The sequence below is a fragment of the Temnothorax longispinosus genome, chromosome 7, assembly GCF_030848805.1.
Source record: "Temnothorax longispinosus isolate EJ_2023e chromosome 7, Tlon_JGU_v1, whole genome shotgun sequence".
In the NCBI taxonomy this organism is placed as follows: Eukaryota; Metazoa; Arthropoda; class Insecta; order Hymenoptera; family Formicidae; genus Temnothorax; species Temnothorax longispinosus.
Window position 1 is genome coordinate 3831476 of NC_092364.1, and position 21448 is coordinate 3852923.

General features: G+C 46.9%; 1 protein-coding gene across 1 annotated transcript in view; it reads right to left on the bottom strand.

Annotated features, from left to right (window-relative positions):
* LOC139815785 (uncharacterized) overlaps positions 1-21448 on the bottom strand; it is a 79571-nt gene that overhangs the window by 34515 nt on the left and 23608 nt on the right. The window contains exon 4 of the mRNA XM_071782950.1: positions 17538-17683. Within this exon, the coding sequence (XP_071639051.1) occupies positions 17538-17683 (146 nt within the window). The remainder of the gene's footprint in view (positions 1-17537; positions 17684-21448) is intronic.

Sequence of the window (21448 nt, forward strand, 5' to 3'; positions counted from 1 at the left end):
TACGGTCGCTCTACAAAGTGTTGATTCCCTACAGTATACCAGATAAACGACGCTGATCCTCGGCCCGATCGTCGCCGATTTAACTTCCTCTAATGGGACTTCGCCGTAATGAACGGCGGAAGTCGGCGCGACTTCTCTCTCCTCCTCGCTTTTATTAATAATTAACGAGAAGGAAAAAAATTCTACATCATTCATTCCGTATAACGGAATAAATGGTTATATAAAGATTTGTGGGAAACATTTCAATGATTTAACATAAAAAAATCGAGATGTGTATTTCGACAAGAAAATTGCTTGATATTTACTGAAGCGAAGAATTCGCGGAAATAGATGGTCTCGAATTGGCACAAATTAAATTAAAAGACACGGGTATTTGAAAAATCTCTGTATACCTCCCACGGGAATTATTTGCGACGTCACGCTCTTCGTGGCATTGCTAAAAATCCTCGTCGGTAGCGACAGGGTATGCATTTAAATGGAGTATGAATCACCGCGATCTAACGATCGATATCGCGCGCACTCGCTCGTTTGCTCTCTCTTTCTCTCTCGCTCGCTCGACCGCCGCGGCACTTACAGCGTGAAAGTAACGAAACGGGTTGTTCGTATACGTAAATTAATCGGCCGCTATCATTAGCGGCATTAGTCGTAATGCCTCCGCCGTATGTGTCGCGCGATCATAATGCGATATTATATAGAATTATCCGACGCATTACTATTGGCGATGTTACTCTATAAAACCGCACTGTAATCTCGGGAAACTCCATTCGCACTTCATTCCGTCCGCGCAAACGATTGTAATTATATTACAATGATTTATATACTGGTTACATTGATTTAACGACGTTGACCATGATAGACGGAAAGGTTGCCCGAACGAAAAAAAAAAAAAAAGAACAAGATCAATACAGATATTAAGCTTTGACTCAAGAGCTATATAATTATAGCAGTTATAACTATAATTATACAAAGTTGTCAGTAAGAGATCTTCGTGTAGAAAACGTATCGTGCTGCTTTGCGAAAAATCTCAGATTACGCAACGGTGAATCTCTCGATTCGTCTCGATCAGAGTCAGTCTCGCCGACATCGCGATTAGATCGTTGGATAAGGAAATCTCGATGCGTTACATATACGCGTCGAAAAAGAATGCATTACGCGGACGGGTGTATGCGGGACGGTTGAATTTCCAGTGTACCTGCATCGGGCGCGCGCGATTCGTCGTACACGGCACGACGGAGAAACCGCGTGTTAAGTGTGTTAAAGAGTGCTCTAGTGAACTTTTAGTCACGGCCACACCCAGCCTCCGTCCGAGGCAAGGCTGGACCTCTTACACACACCCACACTCCGGCCCCGGTGCACTTTCGTCCGGGCATATATTCCAACGTAACGGGTGTCCGGAGCGTAGGCAAGACGATCGTAGAAAGGGGAGAGAAGGAATTCCGTCCACGTGAATACGAGTGCTATAGTGCGTAAATTGTACGACACGCACGTAGACACGCGTAATCTCGACGAATAGCGACAGTCATCTGGGTGTGATTTTAGCAATCTAACGTTGTGCTTGTTCCAAAAGAATTATTCTTTCGCTGCTATCGAGATTAGAGTCTTGATTTTTTTTTATAGTAGAGTTTACGTCTAAGCGGTTAATTTAATCGATGATAACGTTTTCACCGTTGCAAGCACGCACGTGAAAATTGTTAACTATAAATTAGTATACGTACAAAATAATAGGCTAGATACGAGGCCTATCCGCGCTATTTTCGATCAGCCGTTAATCGTTACCGTACCTCCTACCTCCTTTTACCTTTATAATCGTTATAATCACCGCCCTGCCGATGCGCTCGTCATTGCCAAGAGCGTTTTATTATCCGCCGCCCATTTCTATCGGTGGGCAAGATCTTCGTACGCATATAAAGTAGAATTATCCATGTGTAAAACAGTTAAGAGAGCGGATACCAATCATAGACTAATTATTTCGCATCATCATCATCATCATCGAATCAGGCATCATCCTCCGGATGAGAAGCAACGACAGTGACATTCTCGCCACCAGTGAAATAAATCTCCAAAAGTGTTACGCCGCAATTACCGCGCGATGTCGCGGTCTCAACTGTAATTTCCAATTTACGCGAATCGAGGTTCTGCGGAGCGTCTAATTACGCGGCTTTTAACGTGACGCGGGAAGTAACACGCACGTTCCTCCGCGCACATTCGTACTTTATCTTTTAAGCCGATATTCAAAGTGCTTTGCATAACACAAATTGATGCATACTTTCAAGCACATTCTTGCTTCTGGCATTCCCTCGTCTCTCTCTCTCTCTCTCTCTCTCTCTCTCTCTCTCTCTCTCTCTCTCTCTCTCTCTCTCTCTTCTCTGTATCCGCCGCCGCCGCCGCCTCGTGCTGCGTACGAGACATATTTAGATATTAGACAAGTCGAGTAGTAGTATCCAGGTGTGTAACACCACCGGGTCATGTGGCATTTAAATCGTTTTACAACGTTGCTCCTGCAACCACGACTGCCGCCCGCGTGTATGCACGCGGGCACACGCACGCAACATACACTGCATCTTCTCATGCGTGAATACACGTACCGGCCGTTAGTGCGAGACTCACTCTACGGTCGAGTGAGGTCGCACATGGAAAAATTTACGAGCGATGCGTCCACCGGTACTCTCTTATCTCTCTATGCTTATTTTTTTTCTCGGAGCGCTGAACAACGTCTTCATATTTCGCGAAGAAAGCAAGCTTCTCTGCTTCTTTTTCTTCAATGAAAATTAAAACGAATAAACGTTTCACTGGAAATTGAAAATTATTTATTTAAGAGAAAAGTAAAGACGATTATATCCGAGAAATTTTTTTAAATACGAAGTCGATACGAAGTGCAATACGTAAAAACGGGGTCCCTAATTACCATGCGATGTATATTAATTTTATTTTAGCAGCCTTCGTTCTTGCGTAACTTATCGATTGTCCGTCTTGTCAGTCGCACAATTTCGGTATTTGAATTGATAATATACGAAATTATCTCTGATGTCCAAAGTTGCCTTCAGCCGCGAAAGCTACCGCGTAGAACCACATCGATCGCGTGTACGTGTACAAAATCGGCATGATTGTATGTTAATACAGCGCGGAGTCTGTTTGTGTGGGTAGGAAGATTGTGCAACTGTTCTGCGCGCGTACGTCAGACAATGCACGACACATTCGCATGCACACGCACGCACACGCGCGACGAGGCAGGCAGGATTGAATATCCTGTTCGGCTTATTAGGGCAAGGTGGCCAGCCTTGCTACTTTGATACCGATATCAATGATAGTGTAATGCACCGGCCGTCGGCCCGAGCCCGACGAGGGCGTTTAATGCCGTAACGTTTTGAGCTAATGGCGAGCCGTGCTGCCACGATCCGAGCTATCGGTGAAAGAGACCTCGTGATCCGCGTTAATATGCGATTTATCACCCGAGCATCGAATAAATTATGTCAACGTCACCGCGACATATCCGTGTACACCTTCGTTTTCGAGACGTTGGAAAATACTGCCCTGATATTTTCTCCACGATCTTTAGATACGTATATTGCTAACTGCTGTCTTCAGTTTCAATTAAGTAATATAAAATGATGTTGATCGTGAAATTTATCAAACATTATTTTTGTTGTTGTGTGTTTTACGATCCGTATAATCATTTATGTCGCTTAAAATTGTTTTCCTAATTTTCTATTTTTTTTCACCGATAATTTATACAATGCGTTCCTCATAATTACCGCAGGATATGTTAATGGAAATCCCGTGACGAGTTACAACGTTCACTTGGTTTTAAATTATAATACTGATGCGATAGTGAGAAAAAGGCAATAAACAAAAGACTCGTTATTTTAACTTCAACACTACCCGCATAGTTTCTATAATCGCATATATCATTTCGCACTCCGTTGCATGAAACCGTAATTTGTTTTCTGCATTTTTAATTACAATAATTTGTCATTACAATCAAGTATTACAATGTATTACGATAAAGAGGATATAAATAACCGTATTATTTCTTGCCACATATATCTCATTTCTATAAAAAGAAAATTATATTAATAAACGACTACGAAAGTGTCTTTCTCTTGTTCCTCTTGATAATGTTAGGGTCAAGATCTGTCAAGTGACACACGAGGCAGATGCCAGCAACGTGTTTCAACGCGTCGGCCATTCATCAAACGGATTTTTCTCCTCAAGCACACGGCGCGCTCTTATCTGCTCGGTCAACGATCAGCGCGATTAGCGACGGTGATTATTCAACCGTTGCCACTTACTGCCGTGCATGACGATCTGTTTTATCGCGAATCGCGGGAGTCCTCAATCGCGGGGGCAGGTCGAACATTAATTTTTTCGTGATTGAATCTCTTATTCGATCTACCTTCCGCACGCGTTGTCCTTACCGTAAGCACGGTCAAGGAAAACTTATTTTTATCCAATATCAATGCTCGCGTGTTTCCCTCTTGACGTTCGATATTTCAAAATATTAAATTCGGACTTTCGTCTGGTGAGAGATTAGAATAATCCTTCCACAGAGATGTCCACACGTAAATTCGCGTTCTCTCATCGAGAGATATATTCGACCGAGATAGTCAACCTTCCGAGAAGCCGAGACTCAGTGATGCGCGATTCCGCGGATTCTCGCATTCGCCACGCGCTCGATCGCACCGCACTTATGCTAATACAGAGATTTAATTAATCAACGAAGCGCGCGAGCAAGACATTTATCTTTCACGGCGGATTTTCCTCTTTCTCCTCTCTATCTCTCCTGTTCTCGCCCCGATAACGCGCCTCTCGATCGTCTTCTTGTTACGCGGGTCTAACGGAGCCTGCGTGTCACGCGGCGGTGTAAGAAACTCGCTAGATGAATACGACTAGCTTTGAGAGCCTTTCTTAAGTCTTCCTTACAACCGCGTTTAAACCGTGGCATTATTATTTATATTAGCGCCATTATGTTGTCTCTATTATGTTGGCCGCGGCTCTCGAGCGGATGGTAAATGCTGAGAGCAGCAGTTTCTTCCTCGCACCGCTCCCTCCCGTCGCCTCGTTGCGCGCTGTCCCGACCCGCGAATGTATATAATTATCGAACGCGCTCGTCGCCGACAATGACGTCCGCGATCTGAGAGATCGATCTTAGGAAAGCGATAGAAAATCAAAATTCGGTAAAATGTCCCTCGCTATAACGGAGACAATATCGAAACGAGACTACTGTATGATATCTAACGAGGATGTAAAGACAATCCTCTCCGAGAAAAATGAGGTGCGCACAATCGAGCCGAGCGGTTGCAGCTTTTTAAGCGCTCTTTACGCGAGCGTGACATTTAGAGACGCCTTAATGATGGAAACAGTAAATGTGTCTTGGCGATGAAGTCCATGACTGTCGCTCGGAATAGCCGTTGTGCCTTCGTTCGCGTTTATACGGCCGCAATAAATAACGCCGCCGCCGCACACGGTTGCCGCAACCGTCCGCGCGCGAGTCCCGCTCGTGCGCGAAGATAGAATGTAGCTGAGAAGCTTGCCTCTCGCTCGTGATCTAATAAAAAAATTTTGAACGGATTCAGAAATTACGGCCATTACGCACAAGGATCGATCAATTTGCGATGTTAAAAATAATTTCCATCGTAAGATCGTCTTCGAGGCATGCAAATCCGTCCGTCGGATTCCAAGCCGAAGGATTAAGGCGAAGGTGCAGTGATAGGTCGTTTAATCACGATGTTCGACTGTCGTGGATCTCTCTCTCTCTCTCTCTCTCTCTCTCTCTCTGTCTTTCTCCGTACAGCTGTTCCGTTTATTCACTCGCGGCGAATAATCGCGGGGACGAGCCGCGTACTCACGCTCGTTCGGTTATCGCTGGAAATTGCCGCTACGCCTACGCCTCTCTCGCGTGTGCACGGCAGCGGCACAATAAATAACGCTCGCGGCGGCCATTACTTGTCACTCACCCTCCGCACCCCCGTTTTCACAACTAAGGGCGAAAGGGTGTGCGGGAGCCGTCGGCCGGCGAGTCTCGTTCGCATACAGCGCGATCTGTTTTCCGCAACGCTTAATTTCTCAAACGATTGCAAGCGGTGCAACTACTTGACGCGAAGTTGTCAGAAATGATTCACAATATTCTGATAAACGTGATGCACGCGTTGCATTATTTAGAAACGGAAGAATTCGAGAAGGAATAATTATCGATTTTTCGTGAAATTTTTATCCCTTCCCGTTTTATCGGCGACACGTGAGATCGGGATAAAAGTGAACGCAGACATATAATTCTAGTTCGTCAAACCCGCGATCGCGCAACAGGACGCGCCGGGATCCTTGAATCGGTACATCCATAAATCGCGCGCTAGCTACGCGGCTCGCATTGTTGCGCACGCCGCAGAGCGATTTTACAGTCGACACGCATGATAAATTATATCGGTGATCCCGGTCATTCCGTTCTTGGAATTTGTCGCACAAAACGCAGGAAGGCATAAATAATTCATCGGCCGCGAACGAGACGAAACAGAGGGCGGCGAGTCGGAGTAGTGTCCCGATACGAGGCGAGTCGAGATCGACATCCGCCTCGATCGCCGTGTTCGCCATCTTGATCTCGTCGACGGATCCTCCCTGTACTCGGATTCTGGCCCGGAGGTCGATCGATCAACGGCGAGGAAACGGACGCCTTTGACTTTCCCCTAAAATTCCACGGGCGTTCGCGCAAAGTGTCCGAAATTCCGTGGAGAGACACACGCTCGTCCTTTATCACCTTCCTCTTCTTCGTTCACAAGATGGGGAACGATATCAGCGCCGTGACGGCGCGGCGGCTCTCCCGCGGACGCCATGCGCCGCGGGCGACATTCGCATTGGCTGGTAGCCGGCGTTTGCGCGCCGCTACGTCCGTATTGACTTTACCATCGCTTCGCCCTTCCTATCCACCCCCTCTCGCGAAAGCCGCAGACGTTCCGGCTACGGCGGCGGCGTGCACACGCGCGTGTATGTATACGCACGCGTGCACTCTCGCCCGCACACGTAAACGTACACTCGTGGACAAAGAGGCGCGTGAGGCAAGCATCGTGGAGCACAAAGGACGGCGTCCTCGTCCGGATAACGTACCGTACGAAGAGAAGCATCCGGCGATGCGGGGGGGGAGGGGAGGGAAGATGGGGATGGCTGACGGGCCGACTACACGCGAGGCGAGTGTCTTACAATTGATTTTCACGCCACTTTGATTTATTCGAGAGTGCCATCGTCGCGCGTTTTTCGTGCCCGCGAGGCCAATTCGGGCTCCTCGGTGGACAGAGTCGGCCGGTCAGCCTCCTCTCTTCGTCCTCTTCTTCCCCCTCTCTTCGCTCTTTCGTGACTGAGGAATCTCTCTCCAACTCGTGCCCCCTCTCCCCCTCCGATCGTACTCGTGCCCCGGCGGAGGATTTATGGACTCCCAGGACGATTCTTTTAAAGATTGGACCCGCGCGACCTCTTTCCATCGGTGTTTTTCTCCCGATTCTCAGACGTAGCCGATTGCCGAACCGGAGATCGATACTCGACTCGCACGTAAAGGTAGATAAAAGCGACTTGAGAATGGGTCCGGAATTTTTGGAAGAAAATCGCACGAGTTCGGGAATCGTTGCTCTCAATCGTCTGGTGGGATTAGGGTGTTACTACTGATAGAGGTATATTAGTCGTAATGCTACTGGATTAACTCGCACACAATACGAGCACATCTTTAGACACGATTACCCTTAGAATTCATGATGTTTGCCATTGTCCGGGACAGTACAGTTCAATTCGAACGCCGCGACCAATATTCATACAGTTCCCACACCTATAATTTCCATTGCGAAATGCTTCGAACCCGCTCAAATTAATAACAATGCACATATTTTGTTCGCTTCATAATCTAAATCTCTAGTCTAACACGCATACGCGCGCGCGCGCGCCTTATTTCATCTATATTTCCATTTATCGTTCCAATTAAGAGAGAATAAATACCTAATTTGCAATTTCAACTTTCAACGCCTTCCTTTCGTTCCATTCATTTTCATTTGCTTCTCAGTGTTATAATCACAGATTCTAACAGTTTCTCCGACAAAATATATAAATAAATCATCTTTCCCTCTCTCTCTCTCTCTCTCTCTCCCCGTCGAGCTGTGCCCGCAGCATGCGCCACCATTTCCTAAATCACCGTCAAATCTCCCACCTAGGCTCTTAGCGACTCAGTCTCTCTCGTTCGTGCGCGCGAGGGGTGGCTCGAAGGGAGGAATTCATCTGAGCTGGAGTGTGCGCGAGGAGATGAAGGAAGGGTGGCGGCGACGGCGGTGGCGGCGACCGCGGGGTTCCTACTACCCTCCTGCTGCAACGGGACACGAGCGGGATGGGATTGGTCCTTGATTGCTAGAGGGGTCGTTTCCCGGACTCGGGTGGGATACATCGAGATCGCGACCAATGATAGAGTGCGCAGCTGCCCTGGGGAAACCTAGCGAGGAATCCACGTCTGCCTTCAACGAGAGGAAGATCCCCTTCTCCTGACGGAAGGGGCATAAAGGGCGAGCGATGCCTTAAACCGCCGTCGATATATAGGGCGTGCCGAGGGGTCGCATGGGAAAGGATTAGAATTGTGGGCACTTGGGAAAAACAGGACGCTTTTTTCACGATGGAGCGGAATGAAAGAGCGCGCCGCTACGTCGCGGGCGCTCTAGTCTCTTCGATAATAACCGAGCCGGTCGACACGGTTTAATACCTATCACGAATCGTTACGTTTCTTACGTCCCGTTTCGAGCCGTATACCGATGTTAAGACAAATAGTTAACAATTAATCCGTTCCCGGCGCAATTTCTTCACGTCGTTTCTACCTTGCGGTTGTAGATCGGGCGGCCGCGGAATCATGTTTTCGCCGGAAACTTTTTGTCTATGTCCAAGCAGTGTTCTTTCCCTCGGCTGATAAGCGTGTAACGCGATAGCGGTGCGCACCTGCGTGTGCACGCCACGCCACGCCAGCGCGGCGTGGCGCGGCGAGTTTTACCGCTCTCCTCGCCACCTTCACCGACGCAATGCCCCCGTGCGTTTGCCAGTAGGTAGAATTGATTGGAGCTTCGTTAGAGGGCGAGTTCAGTAACAACAGCCAGACACCGCGACGCGATTTGAATAACGATTTGCATAACTCACGCGAGCCGATATCGGTCGAAGACCGCTTTGCGCGGAGCGATTAAATCGTTAATTCGTCCGTTCTCGCTCGACTCCTGCACGCGCACGCGAAACAATTTCACGCTCTTACAAGGAGGGAAAGCACCGGATTCGACACCGCCGTACCGAGTCTTCGCGTTTAGCAGCGACGAAACATTTTCTCGTCGGGATCACGACGGGCGGATGGGCGCACGCGAGAAAAATTTATGCGCGCTTTCTCGGCTCCGGCGGTCAACGTTGCGGCGCAATCGCAAGATAGTGAAACATATTTCTGCCGACTTTTCGAGATACTCAGCTCGAGTGCCTTGACCCTCATGTTTTAGCGACATATTTATTAATGAGTTAACTTCTGCGATCGCAACTCCCAAATTATTCCGTAAATTTATTTAGTTATTCAAAGTTTATATAATGGTAAAGAATGATTTGCAACTGCAGCAATTCTTGTCTTGTTCGCTAAGCCGCATACGTTACTTTTATATACGTGAAATTCTTCTGCGAGAAACTGTCGTTGAACTCGTCCTTCACGGACGAGTAAAAAGAGTTAAGGGTTTATAAATATATACGCGTATGAAGAGTGAACCGCGGCACTCTATCGACGAAACAATTGTTTCTTTGGGCCGGAGCGGATGATCGATCGGCTTGTCGGACGGGCCGGCCACGGCCGTCCAATCGCGGCATACCGAATCTTAAGTAGCCGTGTACCACGGGACGAAAAAGAAAAGCATTATACACGCGGGATATAACGGTGCCGGGCAAACAACCGGCTTGAATTATCGCGTCAATAATGATCGAAGTGTGCGATCGTGTCTCGCGCCGAGCGAATAGGACAGGATCGTCGTCCGCTTATATCCGGTATCTCCTATAAATCGACATTGATCCGTCCAATTTTTGAGGCCTACCGATAATACGCAATAAATAATCTCGCACGGACCCGATCGTCTCTTTCGAGCTCTCCGATTTATCTCACCCTTTGTTCGCTGTTTCAGATTTTTATGTTTAAATTCTACGAGGCCCTATCAACGAGCGACACGAGTTAGTCGCTTTTCGATGCAAAGTCGCGCGGAAACCCGCAATTTTACGAGTTATCGACACGGAATCTAATCGGTCTTCGGTTACTGCTTCGGTTATGCTAACGGGAATCCAATAACTTTGTCACGCGTCTCGTTTTGCCGAGGCGACAAGGCCCCGGGGATTTATTTCGCGAATTTATGAGTGGAGCACCGCGCACCTCTCTCGCCCACAACAGTCGGAAGCAATTTACAAGTTAATAGGTTACGACGATTCGTTACGCGCCCTTCTCTCACACCTCGGCCTCCCTTTCCCCCTTCTCTCACCTTCTCCTTTCTGAATTTATTTCGTTTGGTCCGCGCGCACACGCCCATCTAATTGGCTCGTCTGTCTCTCGCTCTCTCGTTCTTGCTCTCTATCGAAAATTATATGCGTGTACACCGTCGAGAAGGATACTAAAATCTTTTGAAAACGAGGCGCATGGAGCATGCTCATCCTACCTCATTCAGTCGATTATTATGGAATAAATAAATTTAATGCTATCAAAAATAAACAATTTTTCGAGGCCGTCTAAAACCAATAAAAACTTTAAGATTATTATAAATGGATTAATGGCTATTTATGAATTATTATTTCTTGATCTTAGAATGTAACAATTGTCATGATGCAATCACTCAGTGTTACAATACATATCATATTACAATATGTAATAGTTATATTTCATACAGGTAAATGCAAGTAATAACGAATCAATCGATCGGGACCATACGAGCTCTTTTGTTCCCGGAGAAATCGCGAATTCGTGTGCTATTGTTTCGCGAGGAGCGTTCCACGGTCGTGTAAATCCTCTCTGATCGCTGATTCGAGATTCGATCGTCGATCGATTCTGGAGGCGCTATAACAGAGCATCGATCGGGCGTCGCGAGGTAAAGGAAGGAAAGGCGCGAAAACGGGATGCGACGAGACGAGAGAAAAGAGAGAGAGAGAGAAAGAGAGACGAGTGCCGATCTCGCTTGCGAGGACAGCGCGTCGTATATTCAAAGTGTGAACGGATGCAAATCTCGTATTTCATGAGCGGAATTTTCAAGGAAGCTGAAAGATGGATGGAAGACGCCAGCGGCACCGAACAATCGGCGGTATTTGCATCTGGTACATAATTCAGTCGCCGTTACTGCCCCCGACGTGCTACGCAGCGAACACTGCTCATAGACCACCATAAGGCAGTCGGGGAGACGCTTGTTTTCGTCCGCGAAGGAAAAAAACAGCCACCAGCGGATTTTCGTCGGCCGATGCGATTCCGCTGCGGCTCGAGACTTTTCCAATTTTACTCGCGAGAAAAAGTAAATCGCTCTCGTGTCTCGTAATTTAACGAATAATGTCTAAACATGAAATAAAATTAGCGCATAGTTTTTCACATCATTGATAATATCAAGTTTTACAAATTACTTTAAATTAATAGAGACCTTTCCATAGCGATCTTAAAGCTGATATTTCGTTTGAGGAAAGATCTATGATTCAGGAACAGGTTCGAGAGTAACGGAGGCGAATTGCCGCACGTACCAGACTGCAAAGAAAAAAAGATCTAAAAGTTATTTAAAGCGAACTGTCGGGGATATAGCGCATGAATTAAACCGTAACGTTGACGAGTCATGAGAGCAATTACCGGGCCGCGCGGTGCATTATGTGGAAATTTTCATCGCTCCGGAGCGTGTGTCTGTCTGCATAAAAAGCGAACGCGAAGGGAAATTTTCACGGCGCGCGCATGCGAAAAACACCGAGCCGGTCGCGCCGCCGCGAATTATACTTTCACGCGGCGGAATAATCGAGTTCGCGCACCGGCAAGACGTATTCCAAGTCATTGCCCGGATTACTTTGCGCCTTTACGAGAATCGCGAGCGCACTCGGCGAGTACGAAAAGATCGCATGCCCTTTTTGCCTCCCGTGTTTTTTCTTTTTTTTCCCCCTCCCAAACACGTTCAATCACCGTCACGTAAGTGACACGCTCGGGGCGTGTGCGAGACTTAAAAGGCGAATGCCTCTAAAAATACGCCCGTAACGACGTAGGCTAGGTAGGATCGTAACGACACTTTATCAAGTCATCAAGTGCCATTAAAAATTCACGCTCAATTATTATGCTATTTAAACCGATGCTTCACAACGAGGAAGAATAAATCCTAGTCCCGGTAAATGAATGCAGAGTCATTGGCCGGCTCGGTTCTTCTATACTCGGGCTTCGTTCATTCGTACGAAGGAGTCTTTAATCCCTCGGAGACACAATGCGCGAGCGCGAGACGCCGGACAATTTCGACTCCGGCATAATAGAGCACGCTATTCATTTTCCGCGTGGAGATCGATGAGGATAACCCTTTGCACCCGAGAACGATTTTTGTCCCTCTTTCGGTCGCGCCCTATCTTGGCTACCTGAAGAGCCAATCGAGATAAAATCGCGCCGCGAAGTTCGGGAGGGTCACTCTTTATCTCGTAACTGCTTGAATTTGGATCGAACGATTTTTCGAAAATAACGTCTTTCCGTCTTTTTGACATTTAAATGTAAATGCTTGACATCGTTTTCGAAGCTCTCACTTCGCGCAAATGAGCTTCTCGCGAGACAAGGTCGGGAAGTATAAATTCAATTGCACTCTAGACTATTTGACTATTTTTTTGAACGTTTTTCCTTACTAACAAATTCTCCTGTTCTCGGCGAACGCATCGCGCGCCGTTAGCAAGCAGGAGTTTAATAGGTCTCGCCGAGGCTGCTGTTTCTGCTACAGCAATGGCAGCGCAGTTTCTGCTGGTATGCCCAGGAACGCCTGGAGGACCGTAATTCGACGAGCGTTGCACGGCACGGACCGGGCATGGGCGCAGATAAGCATCGCCCAGGACGAGAGAGAGAAGAAAAGGGAAGCAGGGGAGCGTGTAGGACAGTCGTTAACGAGCGACTCCGCGCGCAAGAGTTATTCTCTCTCCTTTTCGCGCGGTACCTTCCTCCTTTTCCCCCGCGACTACGAGAGGCTCGCGGCTTGCGACTAAAAGATGATTTCTCCGTGTGTGATGTCGTCGAGGAGCGATTCCGGTAGCGGTTTTCGCGATTTCCGCATTACTTTCTCACGCGAAGACGGAAACAATTATCAAAATCACGGAGATACGAAAATAATGTGAATTATAAAAATGTTTGTATTTTGAAAACGAGAATAGGTGAGAAAAAATTGTTTCATTTTTACTTGACTGTTAGAGTATCGTTAAATTGGAAATTTCATGTTCAGAATTATCATTTCTAATTAAATGATAATCGCGTTTGCAAAGTTAACGATATAACCATGTGCGCTATGAAAAAATTAAATTCATTAGGCGCATATATCTAAAAAAAAAAAACCTATATAAATTTTATCGTTATATTAATTTGCTTTTACTAAGCACATTTACATGTTAAATATATTATAATGTATAATATCGTTAATGCTTCAAGTTATATTGTATTAAACGATATTAACAAATATTGCCAAGAATTACATTAAACTATTTTATCTTATTCCCCACAGGTCTCGACGCCATATCGTGTCGACATGAGCGCAATGTTCCACCCCGCGCATGTACGCAAAGATATATAGGTAAGCCACGTAGCCACCCTTAGCGCGAACGGAGAGCAACAGCGAGAAAGAACGGGCGAGGAGAGATGGAGAAAGAGAGAGAATCAAGGGGAGAGAAAGAGGTTTAGGAAAAAAAAAAAACGAAAATTTTCCAGCTGTTCGAGCCGGCGTTTTATCTTCCTGAAGGATCAAACATGGCGGGCGACGGTCGCAACGGGAGGGAGGGGGTTGCAACCCTTGCTATCTGCCTGATCGAAACCTCGCCGCCGTCGCAGGAGTTCACGGCGCACGCGTGTGCGTGCGTACGTATGCGTGCATATGCGTGTGCGTGTGCGGAATTTCCGTGTAGCTCAATACGCACAAAGGAGGAAGAGGACACGAGCGGTGGGCAATATATGCCACGACTTTATTATATACGGGGTGGTGGGCCGCGTGCACACCCGCGTGCGTTATACCTGGTGGCCGCCTTTTGTTTCCCAGATCGTATCTGCGCTCCGTTTTTCGGCGACACATCTGTGATGGATTCAAACCGGTCGACGGTCGGACGCACGCTAAAAATGAAACATATTGCGATAGAGGCATATGCCTTTGCGCGCGCGCGGTTCCCCTTTTTTTCAGCCGGGATACTTTGGTTACTCGAAACGCGCGAGCAGTTAGATCCGACGCCGTTATCAATCGTACTTTTTGAAAATAAACCAAGTTTTATACATTATGTATAAACCTCGCTTTATACATAAAAAGAACTGATTTTTTGCTGTGAGAATTCGATCCCTCTACGAAACAAAGTATCAAATTTTGTCGCACCTTCTACGGTAAATGAAGCTATCGTAATTTCTCGCTATATCTTCATACGTAGGTACTAATCGTTGAATAATAAATGGACACGTTTTTTCCCCTCGCACGGAATGCTCCGCTATTATTGTACGCGGCATCGTTTACCGAACGGGGTCGATCAATCGCGAACGATCGGCCGTCATTTCGCCGGGACAACCGGCAATCGGGGATGAATTTCGGCCGAGTGGCAGCATGAATTTTTAATCCGGAAGTAAACATGGACAAGTAAGTGGCGCGCGCCGCGCGGTGAGTTAGCTTAGTCCGGGAGTGGAAAAAGGGTGTCTGGAGCTCTCGCGATGGGGAAAATTACGGAAAACGCCGAAAGTGTCGCACGCACGTGCGTACGCCCACTGCTTTAAATCGATACATATTTTATCGACCGGCCGGCCGCGTTTTTATACGGGCACGTCACGCACGCACCACACCGCACCACCACCGCGGTGCGCGTGCACGCGGATGAATGATGGGTGGGCGTGTCGGTTCATCATCGCGTCGGAATATTTGTACGGGTCGTCATGGCGAACTCGCGAAACGATTGCCTTTGTTTAAACGGCGACAGCAAATGAGTTACATACACCAGAGTGTGTATTTGGGTTGTATGTAGAATGTCCCACTCTCTGACATGTTAATGATTGATTCTTCGACAAATTCCAATCTTCCTGTTTTTTTCGTTAAATATCTCGATAGTCGAATAGTTATCACATATACATGTAATCAGAGATTTGCAATAAATGATGCGTCGAATATTCCTTGAAGCGACTTTTCTCCGTAGAAATTGCGCAAGATTTTGCGCAGTTCGATCGAGCGAAATCGCAACGAGCTCCGCGCGTTTCGCGAAAGAGTGTGATCGCGATGCGTTAAGCGCGAGCAACAAAATGAAAAGAAATAGCAACGGAAAATTACACGGTGTTGCGAGGCGGTGCGGCGATGCTGTTTGTAAAACTTCGTCAATTAACGAACGCATGACGTGCGGCATATAATTACTCGCGAGACGACCGACCGCCGGCCGGTGAAAAACTTTTGAATCCATCAGCCTTGCTCTATCGCGCACCAGGGAGAAAGTGCGATAACGAGAGGGATAGTGAAACGTCAATGCGCGCTTCTGGCATCGGAGTTATGCCGGGCTCGTTCGTTGCATCTCGCACACCGCTCTCGACGAGGCGCGCCTTCGCTTTGGAGCGCGCGCCGCGATCTTCGCGATCTGAGACACGGGTTGACACTCGTGAAAGTGTACCGCGAGCAACATCTGGACGTCTAATTGGCCTAACAATCTTTCTTTTTCACGGAGATTGCGTGCTCAACCGTCGTGATATTTTTGATCGCTTAACTGACATTGACACGCACACATTCTGCGAATGTTCTAAGAACATTTCTGTCGAAACGTGCTTTTGCATCAACATTTAAAAATTACGGTCGTAAAATCACGCATCGCGCGTTGAAAAATGTTAACCTCGCACTATCGCGAACGATTCAACCATGCGCTGTACGCAATAAAAAACAAAAGAGAGAGAATTCGATTTCGGTAATACGTGATTAGACAGACGGAAAGTGTAAAACCATAAAACAGACGTTTCGTGATCGATTCCGCGAATTTTCGTGAGTGTTTAGTCAGGTCGAATCGCAGTTGGGAGGAGAGTCCGAACGATGGAAGAGGAAGCGGAGCCGGTGGTATCGAGTTTCCGCATCGGTACTTCGGACGAGGCTGCTCCATCTACATAGGTGCTAGTAGCCGAGTCGCCAAAAATAGATCGAGTTCACACGAATTCTACGAGCCGATCGCACGAAACCTCCGGCTACCGTTCCGTGATATCGATCGAACGGTGGCGACCCGATACGTACAGAATTCGCCGCTGCTTATAACGCGCCACGATTGAAAACGTGCACGATGTGAAAACCGTGCATCTAATTCTCTTTTAAACATAAATGATACGAATTTATTATTAGCGTGAGTCGCAGTAAATTTATAATTAATGTATTCATTTTTAACATTTAAAATTTTAAAGGTTCACACTTGTTTTCTACGGAAATGTGTTCGAGGCTACGATAAGCAGTTTTTGAAACGCGCTATTTAGTACGGACCTGAAAGATTTCTATCTCGCGGGACTCGACTTGGCCTTCTTTGTCGCGCGTAAAAATCGCACGTGTAAAATACCGCGCGGGGATGGGGGGTAATTTACTCGGGCAAACGCATCGCTTCCGTTTGAAACGGTCAATTTGAAATTGATTAGATCGCGAGGTCTCGCGCTTCCGACGTGACTAAGGTGTTTCAAGATGTTCTCGTTAACGGAGGAATATATCCGCGCGTTCTCCGACACACAGTGGCGCGGCGATCCTCCACACGAAAATCATTCGACCCGCCATCATCGGGCGCGCTCTGCGATACGGAGCTGCTAATCACGGTGAAGAGGAGCGGAGCGTATATTAATCAGCGGGTACAGGAAATTAACTTGGCCTTGTTTTATCTTGCATTCTGATTAGGTACTATATCTACACACCGCGAGAAACGCATAACTTCGTTCTCTCCGCTATATACGTACGTGCTAATTAAGTATGTGTGTCTCGCTTGCACGAAGGAAGCGATCAAGGACGCACTTTTGCGAATAAGGTGTAGACAGTCGGTAGGATTTTTTTCGAGATTGAGATATCAATATACAAAGTTCAGTCGTTAAATGTATCACGAGATTATCGCGCAAAGCACTATGCATTTCCACGCCATTTTTCAATTTTACATAATTTTCTACTTAATATAATGATAATAAAACAGATATGTAAATTAACATGAGCATACGACTGCCTATTAATCAGAAGCGGTCGATGTCGAGCGTAAAAAAATCAAATTGCCGTCTATTTTTGTCTTTGCGTCGTCGGATTAATCGTTTTTGCTGTCAAGCTTGACGGAAATACACGGTCGCTCGTTCGAGAAACTAACGCAGCTTAGGTACTTACCAGGCGTCGTTTCGGCTTGATGAGAGGTCGATTCTGTCCGTTCATCTTGTAATAAAGCCCGCAGGCGTTGCAGAGGTAGTGGCCAGTGCCGTCTCGTCTCCAAAGGGGTGTCGATGTGGCGCCGCAATTCACGCACTCGCGACCCTCTACCCCGACGGAACGAAAACCATGTTAATTCGGCGCAGTTCATAATCGCACAGCAATATTACACTCGCCCGTGTTCGCGTGCGAAACGCGAGATCGTATTTGTCAAAGTGGGAACACAGCTCGAGAACTTCTCTTCGAGAACTCGATTCCAACGTTTCCCACGCGAACACGGAAGCACGTTGATCGCGCGAAGGGGCACTCATCGTTTTCTCAATCTCTCATATATTATACCTTTAAGAATTTTTATGCGAAAATGCCACCCCTGAATCTATATTTCTCCATTTATTCTTTGTATTATTTTCAATAATTCCGCGAAATGGCATTTTCTTCCACTAGCATTGGCCCTTCAAGTTACACACTACATCGAAATGCATTGCGCGATAAATAACGGCATTAGTTTAACGTAATATAATATCTATAATTTAACTTCGGTGAATCAACGTGCGTTTACAGAGAGATTTGCGGAACAGTCAGGTGACTCGTGAGAAAGAATTCGCATGCAGAGTTGCAGACATACCAATATCAAGCGATTACCAGAGCAAAAGCAGAGTCTCTTTAAGACCATGGGCGTTTATAGGATTCACGGATCGAACTTACGTTAGTGCGGTTGGTTAGTCCCAAGGACACTGCGAGAGAAAGAAGCGAGTATGAGGGGGAAGAAGGATAGGGATTCATTCTCGCGATTGTTCGTTTCTCCCGGTCTATGACCGGACGGTATGGAAAACAAGTGTTGCTCGAAGATTGCCAAATTTATTTTCTAAATGTTTCTAAGGATCAACGTTAATCCAACAATAATTAATAGAGCGCTCTTTCCCGCGGGATTAGCGGCGGAAAATAAATTTGGGATCTTTCGCAACGCGCGACTTTGGAGACGGGAGAGAAGAAAGGATCGTGGAGAGACAAGGATCACTTCTCCCGAAATGCGCGTTTCACGAATCGTCCTCCGAGCTGCGTCCTCCGCGGAGATATAGCCGAGTTTATCGGCCGGTACTGAAAATTATTGCTATTAAATTGCGTCGTCGGGTCCCTCGGGTTTTTGACGTACGAGAGACCGAATTGTCGAATTGTTACGCGATCATATACGATTGAGCGCGATTCGAAGTAAAGGTAAATTGGGTTCCGTTCAGTGGCTGTTGAACGAACTTAACGATACTCGTAAAAACCACCCTCCGACTACTACCCTGCGATTAGATCAATTCTGGTCGTTGACATCTATTGCTAGTGTACGTTTTGATTATTGTTGGAAAAAAAAATTTGTGGGGGTGTAATTTATCTTGCGAGATATATTCAGTTTTATATAAAGGGTGTAACAATTGAAAATCATATCATAATTCCGAAAAGATGTCGTGCCGATGATGGCGATATCGATTGAACGCGCGTCGCTGATTAATGACTCGACCTCAATTTAACGCGAAATTTGACGGCGGTGGAATAATTCTAGCACACGTAACGTAGGTCGCATGTAATTGTCGACACGCGAGCGGCTCGTTTGCCGAATCCACCACGTACTTAGATGAATCTGTAACCGAGCAGTCGAACGTCAGTCTTTTCGTCAAAGGCTTGTCATACGCGCGTGTAAGACGCGCAATCAAGGATCGCGTAGCATCCTGGATTCTAGCGTGAGAGACGCCACGTTTAATGCTCGCCTAATTGTCGTTTCGGTCGCCCAGATCGATCTCGGAACTAACTGGAAGAAGACCCGCCCGAGTCACTCCTCCGCGCGGCGTTTTAATTCGATTTGGGTCTTACCAATCCGCAGATTCTGGGGTGATAAGAAGCACCCACGACTACCGTCGATCGCCGATTGCTATGCTCTTTCATGCCGACAATAACAGAGCGGCATAAACGCGCTCAATCTTGATCCCCTCACTGCTTTCCGATTTGATTTCGATGACGCTTCGGTGATTGCTGATTAAATCCTGATCTTCTCTCTAGTACTGTATTACTTTCTAATTGACATCCTTGCTTCATTCGAGAACAGCAATTTCATCCTTTTGCAGAATAAATTTTTCGCAATTTATATTTATTATCGATGAATTTTGTTGGCTTAATAGAATGGTCGTTCACCGCTTCTCGGGATTTATATATCGCCGATAATAATTTCCGACTGCGCGTGTTTTCCTTCTGACCGATGCCTCTCTCTGGCTATCGATCGGTTCGTAATGGATGGAACGAACAGGCGGACGGTTTCTGACACCGACGCAGACGATGGGTATCAGCCACGAAACATCGAGGTGACGCTCGTTTGCGTCGTACTCGAAATATAGTCCTCGTGTCAGAAGGTGACGCTAAAATGGCCGGTTTCACTCCAAAGGGACTGGTAACGCTCCCATTTTCGACATCACCTCCGACCTTAATGCCAGGCATGCAACGAAGCGCTCGTTAGACCCTCCGCTTCCGTTTCAACTTTCTCGAAGCTTTCCGGATTACAACACGAAATGCTTGATAAAACGGGTATATCGTGACGAAGTTCTGCTGCAAAATTTGGAAACGCTCCTTATTCTTGCGTATCCAAATATACGCCGTTGTATTTTGCTTTATTTTTTTTTAATTATGTATATCAAGTAGCTTGTGCTGATAAAAAGTTTCCAAAAATTCCTTCGTAAGTGGTCCACGTTTATCGTCGCGGGCAACCTATTGTTGATACAGAAACAAACGAGCGAGGGCTATTCAGGGCCTAGTTATAGCCTGAGCACCGGTGGTCGTTGGCGCGCGAAGAAAATCGGCGAAGTGAAGGAAGGAAACCACCTCTTGTCCCGTGCTACTTCTACCGTCAACGGTCGAGTTATGATTCAGTACGAAAGAAGCGGCGTTCCGTCACGAATTTTGCGCTGGCCCACGGCTATCTCCCTTCCACGCATTGTCCTTTCTTTCTCTGCTAATTACCTACGCGACCGTAATTCTGCGATCCTTCCGAACCTAACAGGACTTTCTGCAAAGCTTCTGCTCCTCGATGACTTTCTGGTCGTTGACTCGGTCCTCTTATTTACTTTGTTTAATTGTAAGCGCGAATACGCTAATGGCTTCTAATTTATTTATCGGTGTTATATAAGATACTGCGATATATTTTTGATTAGAAATTTAAAACCGAATGAAAATGTTCGTCCATAGTTCATATTAATATACCACCAAGTTATCTATTTATCCATAATGTATTATTATTATTATCGTTTACTGCGCGATTTATTATCGATTGCCATTCGCCGCTTTCCCTGCCTATCGTTTTAATTACATATCTCTGAACGATCGAAGTCGTTTCTCGTTTCACTCGTCCGTGCGGAGAGGGAATCTCGAGTATCCGTCGTTCCACCTCATTCTCACCTCCTTCCCATCGCGCGCGAAGGATGTTTGCCAATCCCCGTGTCTGTACCGTCTGTGCTTTTCGTGCCGCGAGGTATTGCTCAATCGACACCTCTCAAGCGTCACCTCGGCTGACGCTGCACGTTACGGGAGCCATTTTTCGTGGCCTTCTCACAGGCGATTTTCTCGGCGATCGCGGTAGGCGTCGCTAAATGAACCGTCGGTGCCGCGGGTGCCGTCGCTGCGCCGTCACCGCTTGCCGCGATGCCCCGTTTGGCTTCTTCTTCTTCTTCGTCATCGAGAGGTTCCGCGCGCGGCTAGCTGGTGTGTGTCGTAAGTCGATTCAATTAACGGGCTTCCATGGCGCGAAGCCGGGGGCCATTGTTCCCGGAATTGGGATTTTTACCACGCCGCCGCCGCCGCCACCGCCACGCTGGAGAGCGACCGGCTATTATTACCGCAAT